General features: G+C 35.4%; 1 protein-coding gene across 2 annotated transcripts; it reads left to right on the top strand.

Moving 5' to 3' along the window:
• The first annotated feature begins 1,742 nt into the window (after positions 1–1,742).
• Positions 1,743–14,288, top strand: LOC104899788 (casein kinase 1-like protein 2). Of its 2 annotated transcripts, XM_048647835.2 has the most exons (15): positions 1,743–2,365; positions 2,492–2,532; positions 6,336–6,405; positions 6,503–6,651; positions 6,743–6,838; positions 6,944–7,014; positions 9,799–9,860; positions 9,988–10,051; positions 10,141–10,225; positions 10,320–10,446; positions 10,533–10,615; positions 10,698–10,752; positions 11,341–11,462; positions 13,700–13,998; positions 14,146–14,288. In XM_048647835.2, the coding sequence occupies exons 1-14, from the start codon at positions 2,290–2,292 to the stop codon at positions 13,976–13,978; spliced, it is 1,380 nt and encodes a 459-aa protein (XP_048503792.1). In that variant the 5' UTR covers positions 1,743–2,289; the 3' UTR covers positions 13,979–13,998; positions 14,146–14,288. The 2 variants fall into 2 exon arrangements, with proteins under 2 accessions (XP_048503792.1, XP_010685356.1); XM_010687054.4 differs by having other exon boundaries at positions 1,744–2,365; positions 13,700–14,288.
• Positions 14,289–14,485: the final 197 nt, after the last annotated feature.

The following is a 14,485-nucleotide window of genomic DNA, read 5'->3' as shown; positions in this document are numbered from 1 at the left end:
AAGAAACACATCAAAAGTAATGATCAGAAAAGTAGACGTGACTCCTTTTCCACATTTCTTGTAATGATTTTCCTCTTTGTTTTCACTCAAACTCGTACTGATTATACCCCACACGGTCCTATGCATTGTAGCTTCCTTGGAAGTTGGAAGTGCTCTTAATCCTCAATCTTAGCTAATTATACTCCAAATATGTATTCATTACCTGAAATTCATCAAAAATACGAAAATATACCAAATAGGAGTAGAATTGCATAACTTTTGAATATAATGCAACATGAACCTAAATATGAATCTAAATGCTCTAGAATGCAACCTAGATGCATCTAAAAACTATATATAAATATGACTTATCATTAAGATATGGATTTTTCGTGCATCAAGTTACCCTTATAAGTAATAACATAGTGTCCTTAAAAAACAACAACTAATGCGAACCATATCAAGTATTTTTCAACCATTTTATATAATTTAATTTATAAATACACTTTTCGTGTTAGATTTTGTTACCCTTAAAAGTATTAACATCTAACATACCATTCATTAAGTTATGTGTTCATCACAACAATTCATTATGGTTACTGGATTGCTTAATATTGGTCACAAACGATTATAGATAAATCTTTGTTTTCATGAGATGTTGTCCGTTAAGGTTCTTGTGAAAGCTTATCTTCCTTTGTAGATGAGAAACTTGGTTTCTTTTTCTTTTTTTACTTTTTGAAACCGTAAACATGAGATTTGGTTGTTTTCGTTCGCTCTATCTTTTGTTTTGAGTGTATCTCTATAGTTCCTTATATAGGGAGTCTAATTACTTGTGACTTTACCTTTATTTCGACAAGAAACCTTAAAGATATTAATACTTTCTCTCAACATGAAAATATTATTTAGGATGGTTCACATATTACAAATTTACTGATAATCTTTACTCCAACAGCAATACAACAATTAAGGGTTGGTTTGCTTCATTGTAAAACTAGCATGACACTTTAACTAGCTTTAGAAATGCCCTAACAAAGCTCACAATTTACAAGAAATGTGATAATATTTATCAATCTTTCACATTTTTATCTTATAAATTCAACTACATCCTCAACTGGTGGATATATCTTCTCAAATTTGATTCAACTTTTCAATCATTAACGACTTCTTTTTAACTGTAAAAGAGTTCTTCTTTTTAGCTACCTTATTATTTTCAATTCATTTTATTAAACACATTTTACCTATCTCTAATCACACTAACTTTTAACCTCAGTTACCAATTTACAACCACTTTACAATTTTAAATCATGAAAAAGTTGCAAATAACACCAAAAATTATTTGAAATTATCCACATCCAATTTCATGAAGTCTAAAATAAATAAAAATCTAAAGTATATGATTCCCTTTTAAAATTTGTCAATATTGACCATTATTATGATACTAAATACTCCTTCTGTATTTTTTTTTTATCTTTCTCACTTATAATTTTGACAGTGCGGTCTTGTTTGTTTCGTTACTTTATTAATATTTAATTATTATAAATTTTACTAATATGTATTAAAAGATATTTAAAAAGTGCATTGACAAACGTGCAAAGTCAAAGTAGAAAAGATAAAAAAATACAAAGAGAGTATTTCAATCCGATTGGATATCAAAAGCAAAATAGATACATAATTTGATATCTTGGCCAATAAAGTTAAATAAAATAAAATAACATAAAATCTAACAATCAAATAAAATAAAGACAGAAGAACAATAGAAAAGGAAAAAAAACAGAAAAAGGAGCTGTTAATGAACGCAACAGCAGCAAGGCTTCGTTGGATCAAATCGAAGCGCCTGCTCAATATCAATATCATCACTTTCTCTCTCCTCTTTTTTCTTCTTTCCTTTCTTTTTTCTGCAATTTTTCTCCAAATTTATTTTCCCCCTTTTATATCATTAATTGAAATAAATAATCGACACCCACTTTTTTATTCCTATTTTTTTTGCAGTTTAAGGAAAATTAATAATGTGATTAAAAAGAAAAATTTAGAAAAAAATACGGGTGGGAGAGAGAGAAAATAAAAATAAAAATAAAAATCAAAGCTTTAATTTTTCCCTTCATTTAATTATTTAATTTATTATATGGGTATTTCCTTTTTTGTTTTTTTTGATGGGGGTTACCTTCCAATTTTCTCTTCATTGCCGTTTTTCTCTTCCATATTGACAACAATCATATTTCTTAACTAGGGTTGGTTTATTGATTGATTGTTTCTCTTTATTTTTTGAATATCAAAAAAAAAAAAAACCCTGAAAAATTGATTCAATTTTACATGGAACCTCGAGTTGGTAACAAGTTTCGACTTGGTCGGAAGATCGGAAGTGGCTCTTTTGGAGAGATCTACCTTGGTTTGTTGAAATTCTTCTTGTTGTTTTTTTTTTATAAAAAAAATTCTTAGTTTTTTTTTTTGTGAGTTTTGATTGAACATAATCATGTTTTACTGATTTTGATATGATTTTGTGATTTGGGTTTAGGTACTAATGTACAGACTAATGAGGAGGTGGCAATCAAGCTTGTGAGTATTGCTTCACTAATTTTTTTGGGTTTATATAAATTTTGTGATGGGAACTTATCTATTAATAGAGAAGTTAATACTCCTATTGATTGTTTTTTAGTTGTTAATAGGAACTTGTGATTGAATTGGTAAAAATATTAGCTTTATGGTGTTCATGTTACTAGATAATACTTATTAGTGATGGTGTAGATTTTGGGTTCATGAATCATCGAATGTCGGTTTTTGTATTACTTTACTGAGTAATTATGTCGTTTTTGCTATGGTAACTAAATTTTGAGTGTGCTCTATCGAGTTTGCATTTGCTATGGGAGGGAAGTAATCATAGCCTTGTTACATATATTCTTGTTGTGGTTCATCATAGTCTTTGTAACTATTTGGTTTTCCATCGGCCATTTATTAGTTGGGTTTTTTGGTTCGTTCTCTTGTATAGTTGGTTTGAGCCTTTTTAATTGATTATTCTATGACAATGAACACTATATTTATAGAGCTTAGCTAGGTCTGTTAGTCATTTAGCTGAGAATGCAATTCACACTTTTAGTGATTTTAGTTGTTTGCACTTCGGGTTTTCAGTTAAATGTACTTGATATGGATTGCTGTTAGTGGAGTTAAAGAATATTTACACTCATCCAGATATAGAAAGGGTAAAAGGAAGCGTTTTAGGCTTTTAGGTAGAAAATGGAAGACATTGAGGGTGTGTTATATGTAGAATTATCGAACTAGAGTAGTATTGATGGACTTGGATAATATTTGTTACTTAATGTAGTAATGTAATTGGAATATATTTTAGATATGAAGGGTGCATGTAGTGGTTTCGTGTTTATATATGTTAGAAATGCTGCAGTGGCCTTTATAAATTCGAGCATGTAGGATTCTTTGAGATCAGTCTGCCTGTGCTTCTAGCCCTGGTGAATGAAGTTAGACTTTGTGCTATGTATTATTTCAATTATTCAGTATCAAAACTATGCTAAATTTGATGATATTGCAATTTTATGTACAGTACCTACATTTACTATAGGGCTTTAAGTTCCACTATGCTGGTATTGGGTATCACTTCCTCCGTCTCATGTTAGTTTGGAAAGTCTTCATGGCACATTGTTTTAGGATTTATGTTGTTGAGTGACTTTAAGTTATTACTTTTATGAATATCTTGGATGTGAGGAGAGCGAAAGTGAGTTCTTTTTCCTGTTGAGAGTGAGAGAGTGTGGTCGACCATAGAGGGTACACTTTGACGCTATTTCGAGTTCATACATTGTGGTCCTATGATGTTTCTTGTTTCTAGCTGGCTTGACGTCATCATTTCTGATGGTAGACTGTTGTTTCAAACTTCAAATAATGGGGATAATCTAGGGTCAAGAACAGCTGTAGGAAGTGGCCTTGTCTGGTCATCCCTAAATATTAAAATATATGGTGAAGATGATCTCAAAAACAGACAGTTTTGCTCTATGATTTATATGCAGCACAGCAGGCATCAAGGAAGATCACTTGAAAAGTCCTTTCCTGTGTTGAAATTTGGTGAGAGTGTTTGTTATTTCTTGATGGACTCATGACTTCTACTACTTCCTGCTTTTTTCCCCCCTCAACCCTCCAGGGGGTTGTGTGTGGGTGGGGGGTGGGGGGTGGGGGGAGGGTTGTAGCAGCATTATCGGCAAGCAACACCAGAGAGGGTGAGAGTGTGGGTTGGGGACTTGGGATTCTTTGTTATCACCAGTCTGCTGTAATTTCTTCTTTTGAAGTTGGCTTTAGTCTTGTCACTCTTGTCTGTTGTGGCAACATCTACTTTAAACATCTTTTAATATTGTTCTCACCATTTCTACTAATCAACAACAACAAAGCCCTAGTCCCAAAATGATTTCGGATCGGCTATCATTAACTGTCATGAGGAACAGTCCGTCAAAAGCGAAACAAGAAAAATGAAGGAATAAGTAAAAAGGGTAAACCCAAAAAACTTCGAAATTGAAAGTGAGAGAAGTAAGGCGAGAGAATGTATAAGGAACAAAAAAGAACAAGAAAACTAGAGTGGTGTAAAGTGGGAGCCAAAATATGAGATATAAAATAGATTTGAGAAAGTCAAGGAGAAAAATTGTGAAAAAAAAACATATACAAAGGGAAGGAGCCCACCTGCTGAAAGATAAGTAGGAGAGATCATTCAGGTTGTCTGTTTAGAAATTATATAATCATTTTTTGTTGCACTTCAATATCAATGTATTTTTAGCATTATTTAATACAAGTCTTGTCCACAAAAGAGACAAAGTGAATGTAATCCTAGGACCTGCTTTGCTTGTTAGACCTTGTGAATGTTGCAAGGAAAGAGCAACAAGTGCACTTGGCTTATTGAAAGGTGCGAAAGAGAAGCTTCCTCTGTGATTTGGGAGGAAAATGAGCCTTTTCATGTTTACTGCTCATTAATTGATTTTTAGGAACAGATCTCTCTTTAGTAGTTGTACATTATCTTTTGTCCACCTTGAGATGTTTCTGTAGTATTGGACATGCTTTTGTGCAAGAAAGTACCTCAAGTGCTTCTTTTGCTCTTACCTTCTAGAAGCTGTATTGGTCACGTGGCATCTCCTGTTCATTTGAGGATCGTGGTCAATCGTAGCTGATAATTTTGTGAAGCATTGTATTGGTCTCAGGGTCTCTATTTGCACCATTGTCATTTTGTTGAGCTTTATATTCATTGCATATGTAAGGAGACTATTGAGTGACTTTGACAGACTAGGTTTTTTCTTATTCAATTTCTCTTCCACTTGACATTTTTTGCATAGATACTTTTGAACAATAACTTTGGAGACGGGACTTAGTTACATATTGCTTTTGATAAAGTTTAAGATGATTTGGAGAACCCAGTAACTTACATATTAATTGGAGTATGAAAAATCCCTTGTAAGTGGACCTGAATTCGTGTCACCTCTACTCTCACAAATCTTTGCTGGCTTACTTTACATTCTTATACTTCCCTCTGTTCACCATATCCTCAGCAACCATGAGATGAGTAGCTTGACGGCAAAAGTGGTGTTAGCATTTGCACTGAAGGCCTTTTCTTGGGTTGATGCAGTATTAGAGCTTTTAGAACCCCATTTCAAAGCGATAAGATTTCAACTGTTGCTTTGGGTCTTGCTTCAATTGATTGTATTATTCAACAGTTGGAGGCTTGGAAACTCATTTTTGGAAACAAGTGGAGCTGGCAAAAATTGAAGTTTAATGCAATTTAGGCAAATCAATCTGGTTTTTTAGCAACTCAAAACCTATGTAAAATTTTTTTAGGATTTTGTTACAAGCTTGCAGACGCATGGAATGATGAAGAGATGGGGTTTGACTCTATACTTTCTGGTGGAATGTGAATGAAAAATCCAAACATCCTTCATTATTTACATGAGCTTGAAATTAGTAGACTAAGAAGTATATTAGGAACCTTCATTTAAAATAAAATGCCGTCTGTAACCCCCCTGAGATCTACCCAGATCTGACGCAGCCTAAGGAGAACAAGTCGTTGTGCTGTATGTGTGCATCTTATCCAGGTAGTTGTGGATTTGTGGTGATGCAATTGCATCATTTTTTGTCATAAAGTTTAAGGTCTCTTTATTGTTGCTTTAGTTATGGACGTGTGATAAAATTAATATGTTGCAGTTGCTTGAATCTTTCTGTCAGTTCAACATGAACTGAAAGGAATTATTATATGTGATCTTGTTCAGTTGTTATTATATGTTGAAATTGATGTAATTGGCTTCTGCTTGAAAATTGGAACAAGCTTTGCCATATTGTATCTCTCAGTGACCGTATTTCTAATTTTTTTTAATGTTTTTCAGGAAAATGTGAAAACAAAGCATCCTCAACTGTTGTATGAGTCCAAATTATATAAAATTCTGCAAGGAGGAAGTAATGAGCTTATCCTATCAGTCTTGAGTCTAAATTGTTTCTAAAGCTAATCCTGTGTTCTGATATTGTTCTTACTCTGGTTGTCTGATGTTTGCAGCTGGAATTCCTAACGTAAGATGGTTTGGTGTTGAAGGGGACTACAACGTTCTAGTCATAGATCTACTTGGCCCCAGCTTAGAAGATTTATTCAACTTCTGTAGTAGGAAATTTTCGTTGAAGACTGTCCTGATGCTTGCTGATCAGATGGTATTTTCTTTCTTTCTCTAAACTTTTCTTCCATTACTTTCTCTTTGATGTCAAAATCATTTTTGTGATTAGTTGAAATGATAATTTTCAGATCAATCGAGTTGAATTTGTTCATTCCAAATCATTCTTGCATCGAGATATCAAGCCAGATAACTTCCTCATGGGGTTAGGGAGACGAGCAAACCAGGTGTGAATCAGTTTGCATAGAGGAGGGGAGAGATTTTTAAATTTGTTTTGTTACAGTTGTTCTTATATTCTAATGCACTTGTGTACATTCACTAACTTCATGCAGGTCTACATGATTGATTTTGGTCTAGCGAAGAAGTATAGAGACAGTACATCCCATCAACACATTCCTTATAGGTGAGTCATGAGTATGTATTGTTAGTGTAGCAGCTGACATGTTGGAAGCTACAAGCCTGCTAATATTTGTTACTGCTGCTGTATCATCTTTGTTGTCATCAGCATATGTGGTATTATATTTATTGTTGTGGTTGTTTCCCTAGCCTCTTTGAATCAATAAATGACCTATCTTGCACTTTGAGAAATAAAGTTCACCTTCTCACTTTAGTTGTCTTTCTACTTTTTCTCAATTGGGTAAAATTGCATTCTTCGAAACCCTCACCTTGATAATACCAGGTTCTGGTTGTTCTTGTTGTCATTGTCATTGTTTTCGTCTGGACGGAGTTGCTTAGAAAGAATTTTGTTATTCTCTGTGAATTTTCTTTGATGGAAATTCCATAGGTGGTAAAGAGGGGTGGAAAAAGCATATAGAGACATAATTTTATCATTGCTTTGCTAGTGACATGGTTATATGTTTGGAATTTCCTTCCTAGCAAAGTCGTATAGGTTAGAGAGTACTTAATATAACATGACTTCCAAAAGAGCAAAGAACTTGCTTTGTTGATTTTTGTGGAAATTTACTTTTGATTTTATCATGACCTCAAATTGTCAAAATATTCATGCTCCACATACCTGGTGTCGTGGTTATTAGATCTGTTCTTTTTGGATAAAATTACCAATATGCCCATTTTCTATTGATTACCATTCCATCTTTTACTAATTCATGAGTCCAGAGCACATAAAAAGTGGTGAAATGCGCCTTCGTGACCTGTTCTCTTTATCCTATAAGCAATTGGTTTTGATCAGAAACATTGTTCGAATTTGTGGTTTTGGTCACGATCGCAGTTCGGCCACAGTGAGGGAACAGGGATGATGCGGTTGTCGTACCGTCAAATATCGGCTCAGACCATGAAATATTTTGAACCCACCTAAAATGCAGTTTCTTTTGCATCTTTACGATGCGGATAGTATCGGTTCGGTAGATTGGAAACCTTTACGATAAAATGCGTCCTTGTTTTGACACCATAATAAGAAAAGTGAGTATTCATTTATATATCTGCATTTAAAATGGAACTAGTCGAGTAGCAAAAATCCATTAAGATCAGTAAACTTCAGCTTTACTCAGTGAAGATACGTTTCAATTGGCGCAACATGTTAATCAACATAAATTAGTTTTAATCAGCAATATCATTTTAAGTGAGATGAAGTATAGAGGGCCTATGAGGACAATCAATCAGATTGTACAATTTGAATAAGAGAAGTCCCAACATTCATTGAAATGAAGAGGGGTTGAGACAGATTGAAGAAATAGAAAACATGCATGGTTATTGGTTAGGATGAGCATCAATGCGAGTTTAATTGAACACAAATTACATCTCCTATTTGGTTGTCGGAAAGAGGCAACTTGTACAATGTTTCTTTTCTTTGACTTTGCGGTGTCACTTTGATAGGAAGGTTTTGGCTGGTTTATGAGCTTGTCTAAAAAGTAAAGTGGCTGCATGTTCATCCAAGAGCTTCTTGTAATGTGGTACATATATGTAGACTTTCCCATGCTTAGATGTGGACTTGGGCCTTCTCTTTGGCTAGTTCTATCTTCATTTTTCTCAAGCCTCTTGTCTTTCTTGATAATAGTTAAATACCAAAGAGTATATCATATTGATGTATACGGACCTAAGTTTCGTCTTTAGCTATCTCATTAGTTAAATTACCACGCGCTATATTTGTCTGTGTGTGTGTGTGCACTATCGATGTTACTAATGCTATATATCATAGCTAGTACCCAATGACCCAAAAATTTCACTTGGTCATATATAATGTTCCCAAATGACCAACTATCAACATGGAATATTCAGATGTACTGAAGTGCGTGTATGAAATTGCATATTTGTAGTACGTGTGCAAGGTGAACGCATAATGAAGTAAAACTTCCACCTGGGGGCCCTCATATTTGAAGTAATGACACAATGGTGCGCCGAGTTTTCTTGATTTCCCCTCCTCCCTCCCCATTTTGGTGCCCTATGGTTTAATAATTTCACTTTGGTGCCCCTAGATTTATAGAAGACCAATTGATGCGTGAAATTAGAATTTAAGAGTATATTTGCACAAGTGAGGAGCAAATTAAACACACAAAAATTGAAAAACAACAGGATTTGAAGGAAATAATGAAGATATTTTGTGAGGAGGTACGTACATATAGTAGCATCCTGAATTAGGGAGTTTGTTTAATGTAGAAACTGATGATTGCAAGTTGTTTTCTAATGTCAAATAATAAGGGAAAAACAGAGAAATTGCTTAACTGGAAATATTGACGGAGTTAATCGTAGATTACCAAATACCAGAATGTAATTACTAAACCACAGCGCATCAAAGTGTAAATAAGATAACCACGGGCACCAATATCGAATAACTAAACCACATTGTCCTGAAGTGGAAAATTTTCCTATAATGAATTAGGTTGAGTTTCCCTGCAAATTCTTGTTGATCGCTTATCACAAGATACACGGGATTGCTGTCTTGATGATCTAGCAACCACAGAAAAATATCTATTTTAGTTATTTGGCATACTGATCTGTATGCTTTATTTATTTATTCATGTACGAGTCTTCGTGATGCAAGGCTTCATTTCTATGAGTGACTTTTGCTTCAGTTCTGTTTTATTGTTATTATCGTGCTTTCTTCATGCTTTTTGCTATTGTTTTGTTGTCTTACCTTCCTCCCCCCTCCCCCCAAAGGAAAATGTTGGAGGAAGACATAATGTAGTAATTTACTCAACCACTTATCTGAAGTGACTTGGTTGTGCTGTAGGGAGAACAAGAATTTGACAGGGACTGCTAGATATGCAAGCATGAACACTCACTTAGGAATTGGTATGGTTTTCCATTCTGTTGTTCATTGATCATTTTCTCTGTCTTCTGCTTCCGTAGTCTAAAGTACTCGTTAAACGAAGCATTTAAGTGGTTCGTTTTGACACTATATTCAATTTTTTGTATACAGAACAAAGCCGAAGGGATGACTTAGAATCACTGGGTTATGTTCTTATGTATTTTTTAAGAGGAAGGTAAAAACTAAAAACCGGTTAGTCCACATTATAATTGTATTCTTTTGCCCCTGTCTTCATTTTTTTGATGTTGCCTCTTTTTTTGGTAGTCTTCCCTGGCAGGGGCTGAAAGCTGGGACCAAGAAACAGAAGTACGAAAAGATTAGTGAGAAAAAAGTCTCGACCTCTATTGAGGTAATTTTATCTCTTTCAAGCCTCTTCTATGGTTTGTAGTTTTACATTGGCGAGTTACAATTTTTCTGGCGTGTTAATTACAATTTTCCTTCAGGCTCTATGTCGAGGTTATCCAACAGAATTTGCATCATACTTCCATTTCTGCCGTTCACTGCGGTTCGATGATAAACCAGATTATGCTTATCTGAAAAGGATCTTTCGTGACTTATTTATTCGTGAAGGTAAATAATGGTATTAGTTCGATGGGTATTTGGCTTTACTGGAGGTTCCAACAGATTTTGATTGTGGTATTCGTATCTTGCTTCAGGATTTCAGTTTGATTATGTCTTCGACTGGACTATACTGAAGTATCAGCAATCTCAGATTGTTGCCCCCCCTCCACGTGCTCTTGTAAGTGAACTTGGTCTTTGCCTTGTTTGACTATATTGCATGAAACTCAGCTACTTATGTACTTGTTTAATAACTGCATCAGGGTGCTGCTGGACCAAGCTCTGGGCTGCCTCATGGCGCCAACGACAGACAACCTGGTACTCTTCTGCAATTAAGTATTACTTTTGTTCGTAATTGTTTAAATAACCTCACTGTGCTATACATGTCTTCCTGAAACTTTTTATATAAATTATCTGCATTCTTGTATTACTATATTTTAACTGTTAATTTTCATGAGAGCATGTTTTGAGGAAGAGAGATATGTAAAGCATGTGAAAATTGCTCAACAATAAAACAGTTATAAAGCGGATAGCTATAAGAGCAAGCTTAGTCGAATAACTCTCTTAAAACCCAATCCAGAGAATGGGATGCAGGCCCCGTTTCTGAAGCTCCATTTGCCTCTTCTTTTTCCAGAATTTCTTGGCTGAATAACCAATTGGATTAGGCTTTGAATGCTTTCTACATGATTTACTAATTGCCCCACAACTTATCCGACAAAACTTGTCCAGGATTGTCACCCTTTTATTCTCCAGTTTTGTCTATCTAATCTGCTTTGTAGGACTAGCTGCAGGCACTAGACTCTAGAGTCTAGAGGTCACTTGGTCTGGACTCTGGAGTATTATTTTTTTGACTCCTGTTGCATGCATACACCTATTATCAAACAAAGCTGATGACCTTTCTTTTAGGTGCTGAAGAAGGAAGACCGTCTAATTGGCTTTCTGCAGACTCATCTCGTAGGAGAATGGCGAGTTTGCCTAAGCAGAAAAGTCCTGCTGGAAATGATCCAGCTGCAGCTAAAGACCCCATGGTAAGATCTTTTACAGAGCTTGCCACATATGCAAGTTAACTACTGTTAGTTACATTATAAATGGGTTTACATATGGCATGCTGTTTGCTTTTGGTTCCTGAACCTTGTCATTACTGACTATCTGATCATTGCTGGCTGTGAACATGAGTCAGCTATTCAGCAGCTGATAGTAAATGATGTCCAGACTCTGATGAGTTAGTTAGACCTGGCTGTGAACTGGTAGGGGAATGCCTATACATATTTTATGGGTAGAATTTATTTTTTAATTTTTATTTTGTACAACAGGAAACAGTAAGGAAATATCTGAGAGAAAGGAAACTAAACATAATACCTTGGAAAAGAAAAAAGTTGGGAAAAATCAAGGAGGCAGAAGAAAAGGTCAAGAGACAACCTTAAGTTGTCTTCTTTGAGAGAACCTTGAGTTCAGGCCAAAAGCTAGGAACTTCTGTTTATCTATGAACCTACCAAAAGTCGAAAAGAAAAAAGAAATGACCCATGCCCCACGGGTAGACCTGGTTATTGGACAGGGTAGTCATTAAAGGGTTAGGGTCAAATTTACAGGGCTTTATTGGATAGGGTCATTAATGGACAAGGCCATTATAGGGCCAATAAAGAAACCCAATAATTTTGAAAAATAAAATAGGTTTTGTAAAAACAATTACATATTCGGATTCACATTCATTTAAACTCACTTTTGGCTCTATTTGTTCCTTGTTTTTCTTACCCGACCGCTCAATAACCAGGTCTACCCACGGGTCATCAATTAGAAGAATTCACAGTTTCCCGTAATAATTAAGAAAAGCAATAGAATACAAGATCTCTAGAACTTCGTATCTTATTTTCTTCATTTTCTCCCTTTATGTGGCTCATGTCTTGGGTGTAGCCAACGTACGACACGATGTTTCTATTTGCTATCTCACTTATTCTGAGTGCGTTTGATTCGAAAATTTGTTTTTCTTTTTCCTGATTTTTATGTTTTCTTTTTTTTTTTTTGGGGGGGGGGGGCTTGTTTTGGGATTCCATTAACTGATACAGTGGATTTCTGGCTGTCCAAAGTGTGGGATTCAGCAAGGCAAAATTTGCAAACCAAATGCTTGGTATGTGATTAGTCGATCCAAATCCATGTCTAATGTGAGCACAATTGCAGCAATTAGGTCCAAGTGGTTACCTCATTTTTTACCTGATGATCGCTCCATCTAATATCAAAATGACTAACCTGATGAGCTACTAAGAGATTCAATTATTGAGCAAGTTAGTGGTAGGTATTGAGCAAATACTGTATCGGGACTACAGATTGGGAGGTGAAGACGGTTTATTTTGGTCGATTGATCTTCCAATATGCTAATTTTAACAATTCTCGTTCTTGACACTTCTTCTTAGCTGCTTAGCCTGTAGGGTTTGGCCAATTGATGTGTTTCCACAAATAATCGAAATTCAAATTCTTGGCAAAAAGGGGAAAATAGGTGCTTTTCTACTTGCACATAACAAGTTTCCCCTTGTGGCCGTGTCCATATAACCATGTCTTCATATATTCAAGTTCAGAAATTGGCACGTAAGACTTGTATATATCCAAGTTTGGCACTCGCTTCCAAGTCTGAGATCATCGTTCATTGGTACAGAAATCCATATAAATTCAGGGAGACTTAGGCTCTGTTTGTTTTGGAGGAAAACCCCATTTTCGTTGTTTGGTTGGACATGGAATTTAAAAATAAAAACTAAGGTGGAAAAGAGTTTCTCATCTCTTTGTAAACATTTTCCTCCACAATTTGATGGAAAACTATTTTCCTCCACTCTCATTCCCAACATCTCCATTTACCCTAATAGTTTTCCATCAAGCCAGACAAAGGAAAACTAATACTTAGTATTTATTTGCATTTTCCATGGAAAACCAATTTCTATGAAACCAAACGGACCCTTGAAGTACTTCTATTTTAAATATCTTCCCCACCCCTAAAAAAGAAAAAGAAAAAGAAAGAAAGATACTTAAAAAGGAACTGAGGAAGCATAAAAATGTGCACCAATTGACTGCTATTCCTTTACGCTCAACTTGTTATGCATGCACTGTAAATTCAAGGCGCCACAAATGTACCGAGGCAATGTTTCTCCATTGTTGAAATGTGGTTTGGTTAAATTTCCACAAATTTTACGCATGCACCTCTTGATTATTGATGATATGATGCAAGTATCTTCAGATTATGCATCCATTGATTGTATTGCTTTTTTGGTTTCCTTGGCAGCTACCTAGCTCTCTTATGAGAACAAGCACATCAGCAAGGCGTGCTGCTGGGTCAAGTAGTCGTGATGCAGTGTTTGCTGGGAGTGACGCAGATGCCAGCCGCCCTGCTACTGGTGACCCGAGTCTTCAGAAAGTCTCGAGTGGACATCGTATTTCGCCATTTGTATCATCGGAGCATCCTCGTTCATTTTCTGCCAGGGTAGCATCAAATGAACATAATCTTGAATCTACCATCAAGAAAATTGAGGGCCTTAATGTCAGCAATGAAGAGAGGCCGTAGTGATTGGTTTCTTCTCAAAGGTTTTAGACCTCTCTAGTTTCTCCCATGTAAATCTCAAATAACAGTTTATTTCTATGGGATCTTATGTGTTCTTGTCTTTCTTCAAATTTAGGTTCTGCATGTTGTTCTTTTTTCTTCCCTTTATTATTTTTGTACAATTTTTTTAGGACAGGCGAAAGCCAGAAAATGAAGGCATGAAACTGGAAGGCTTGAGGTAAGGACTCCGGTAGCACCGTAGCACTTGTAAAGAAATTTTAATGGAAGTCCCCTTCACTTGAGGTGGAATGCACAAATTTTACGTCTTGGATTCTCCCGTCTGCTTTTTAATGTTTTATGGATATCTGATTAGTATTTTCCTGTTTTGTTTAAGGGTATCTCTATAGTTATTTTTTTTAAGGTAAGATGAAGGAGACTCACTTGAGGGGGATTAGGGGAGATCTTCAGACAAGTTCTATTTTTTTAGGTTTGATTCCTAGACCTCAGGGATACGAGGAAATGAGGTGGGAA

The sequence above is a fragment of the Beta vulgaris genome, chromosome 7, assembly GCF_026745355.1.
Source record: "Beta vulgaris subsp. vulgaris cultivar EL10 chromosome 7, EL10.2, whole genome shotgun sequence".
Taxonomy (NCBI): domain Eukaryota; kingdom Viridiplantae; phylum Streptophyta; class Magnoliopsida; order Caryophyllales; family Amaranthaceae; genus Beta; species Beta vulgaris.
Note: the sequence above shows the minus strand (reverse complement) of the source record. Positions and strands in the feature narration are given on the sequence as shown.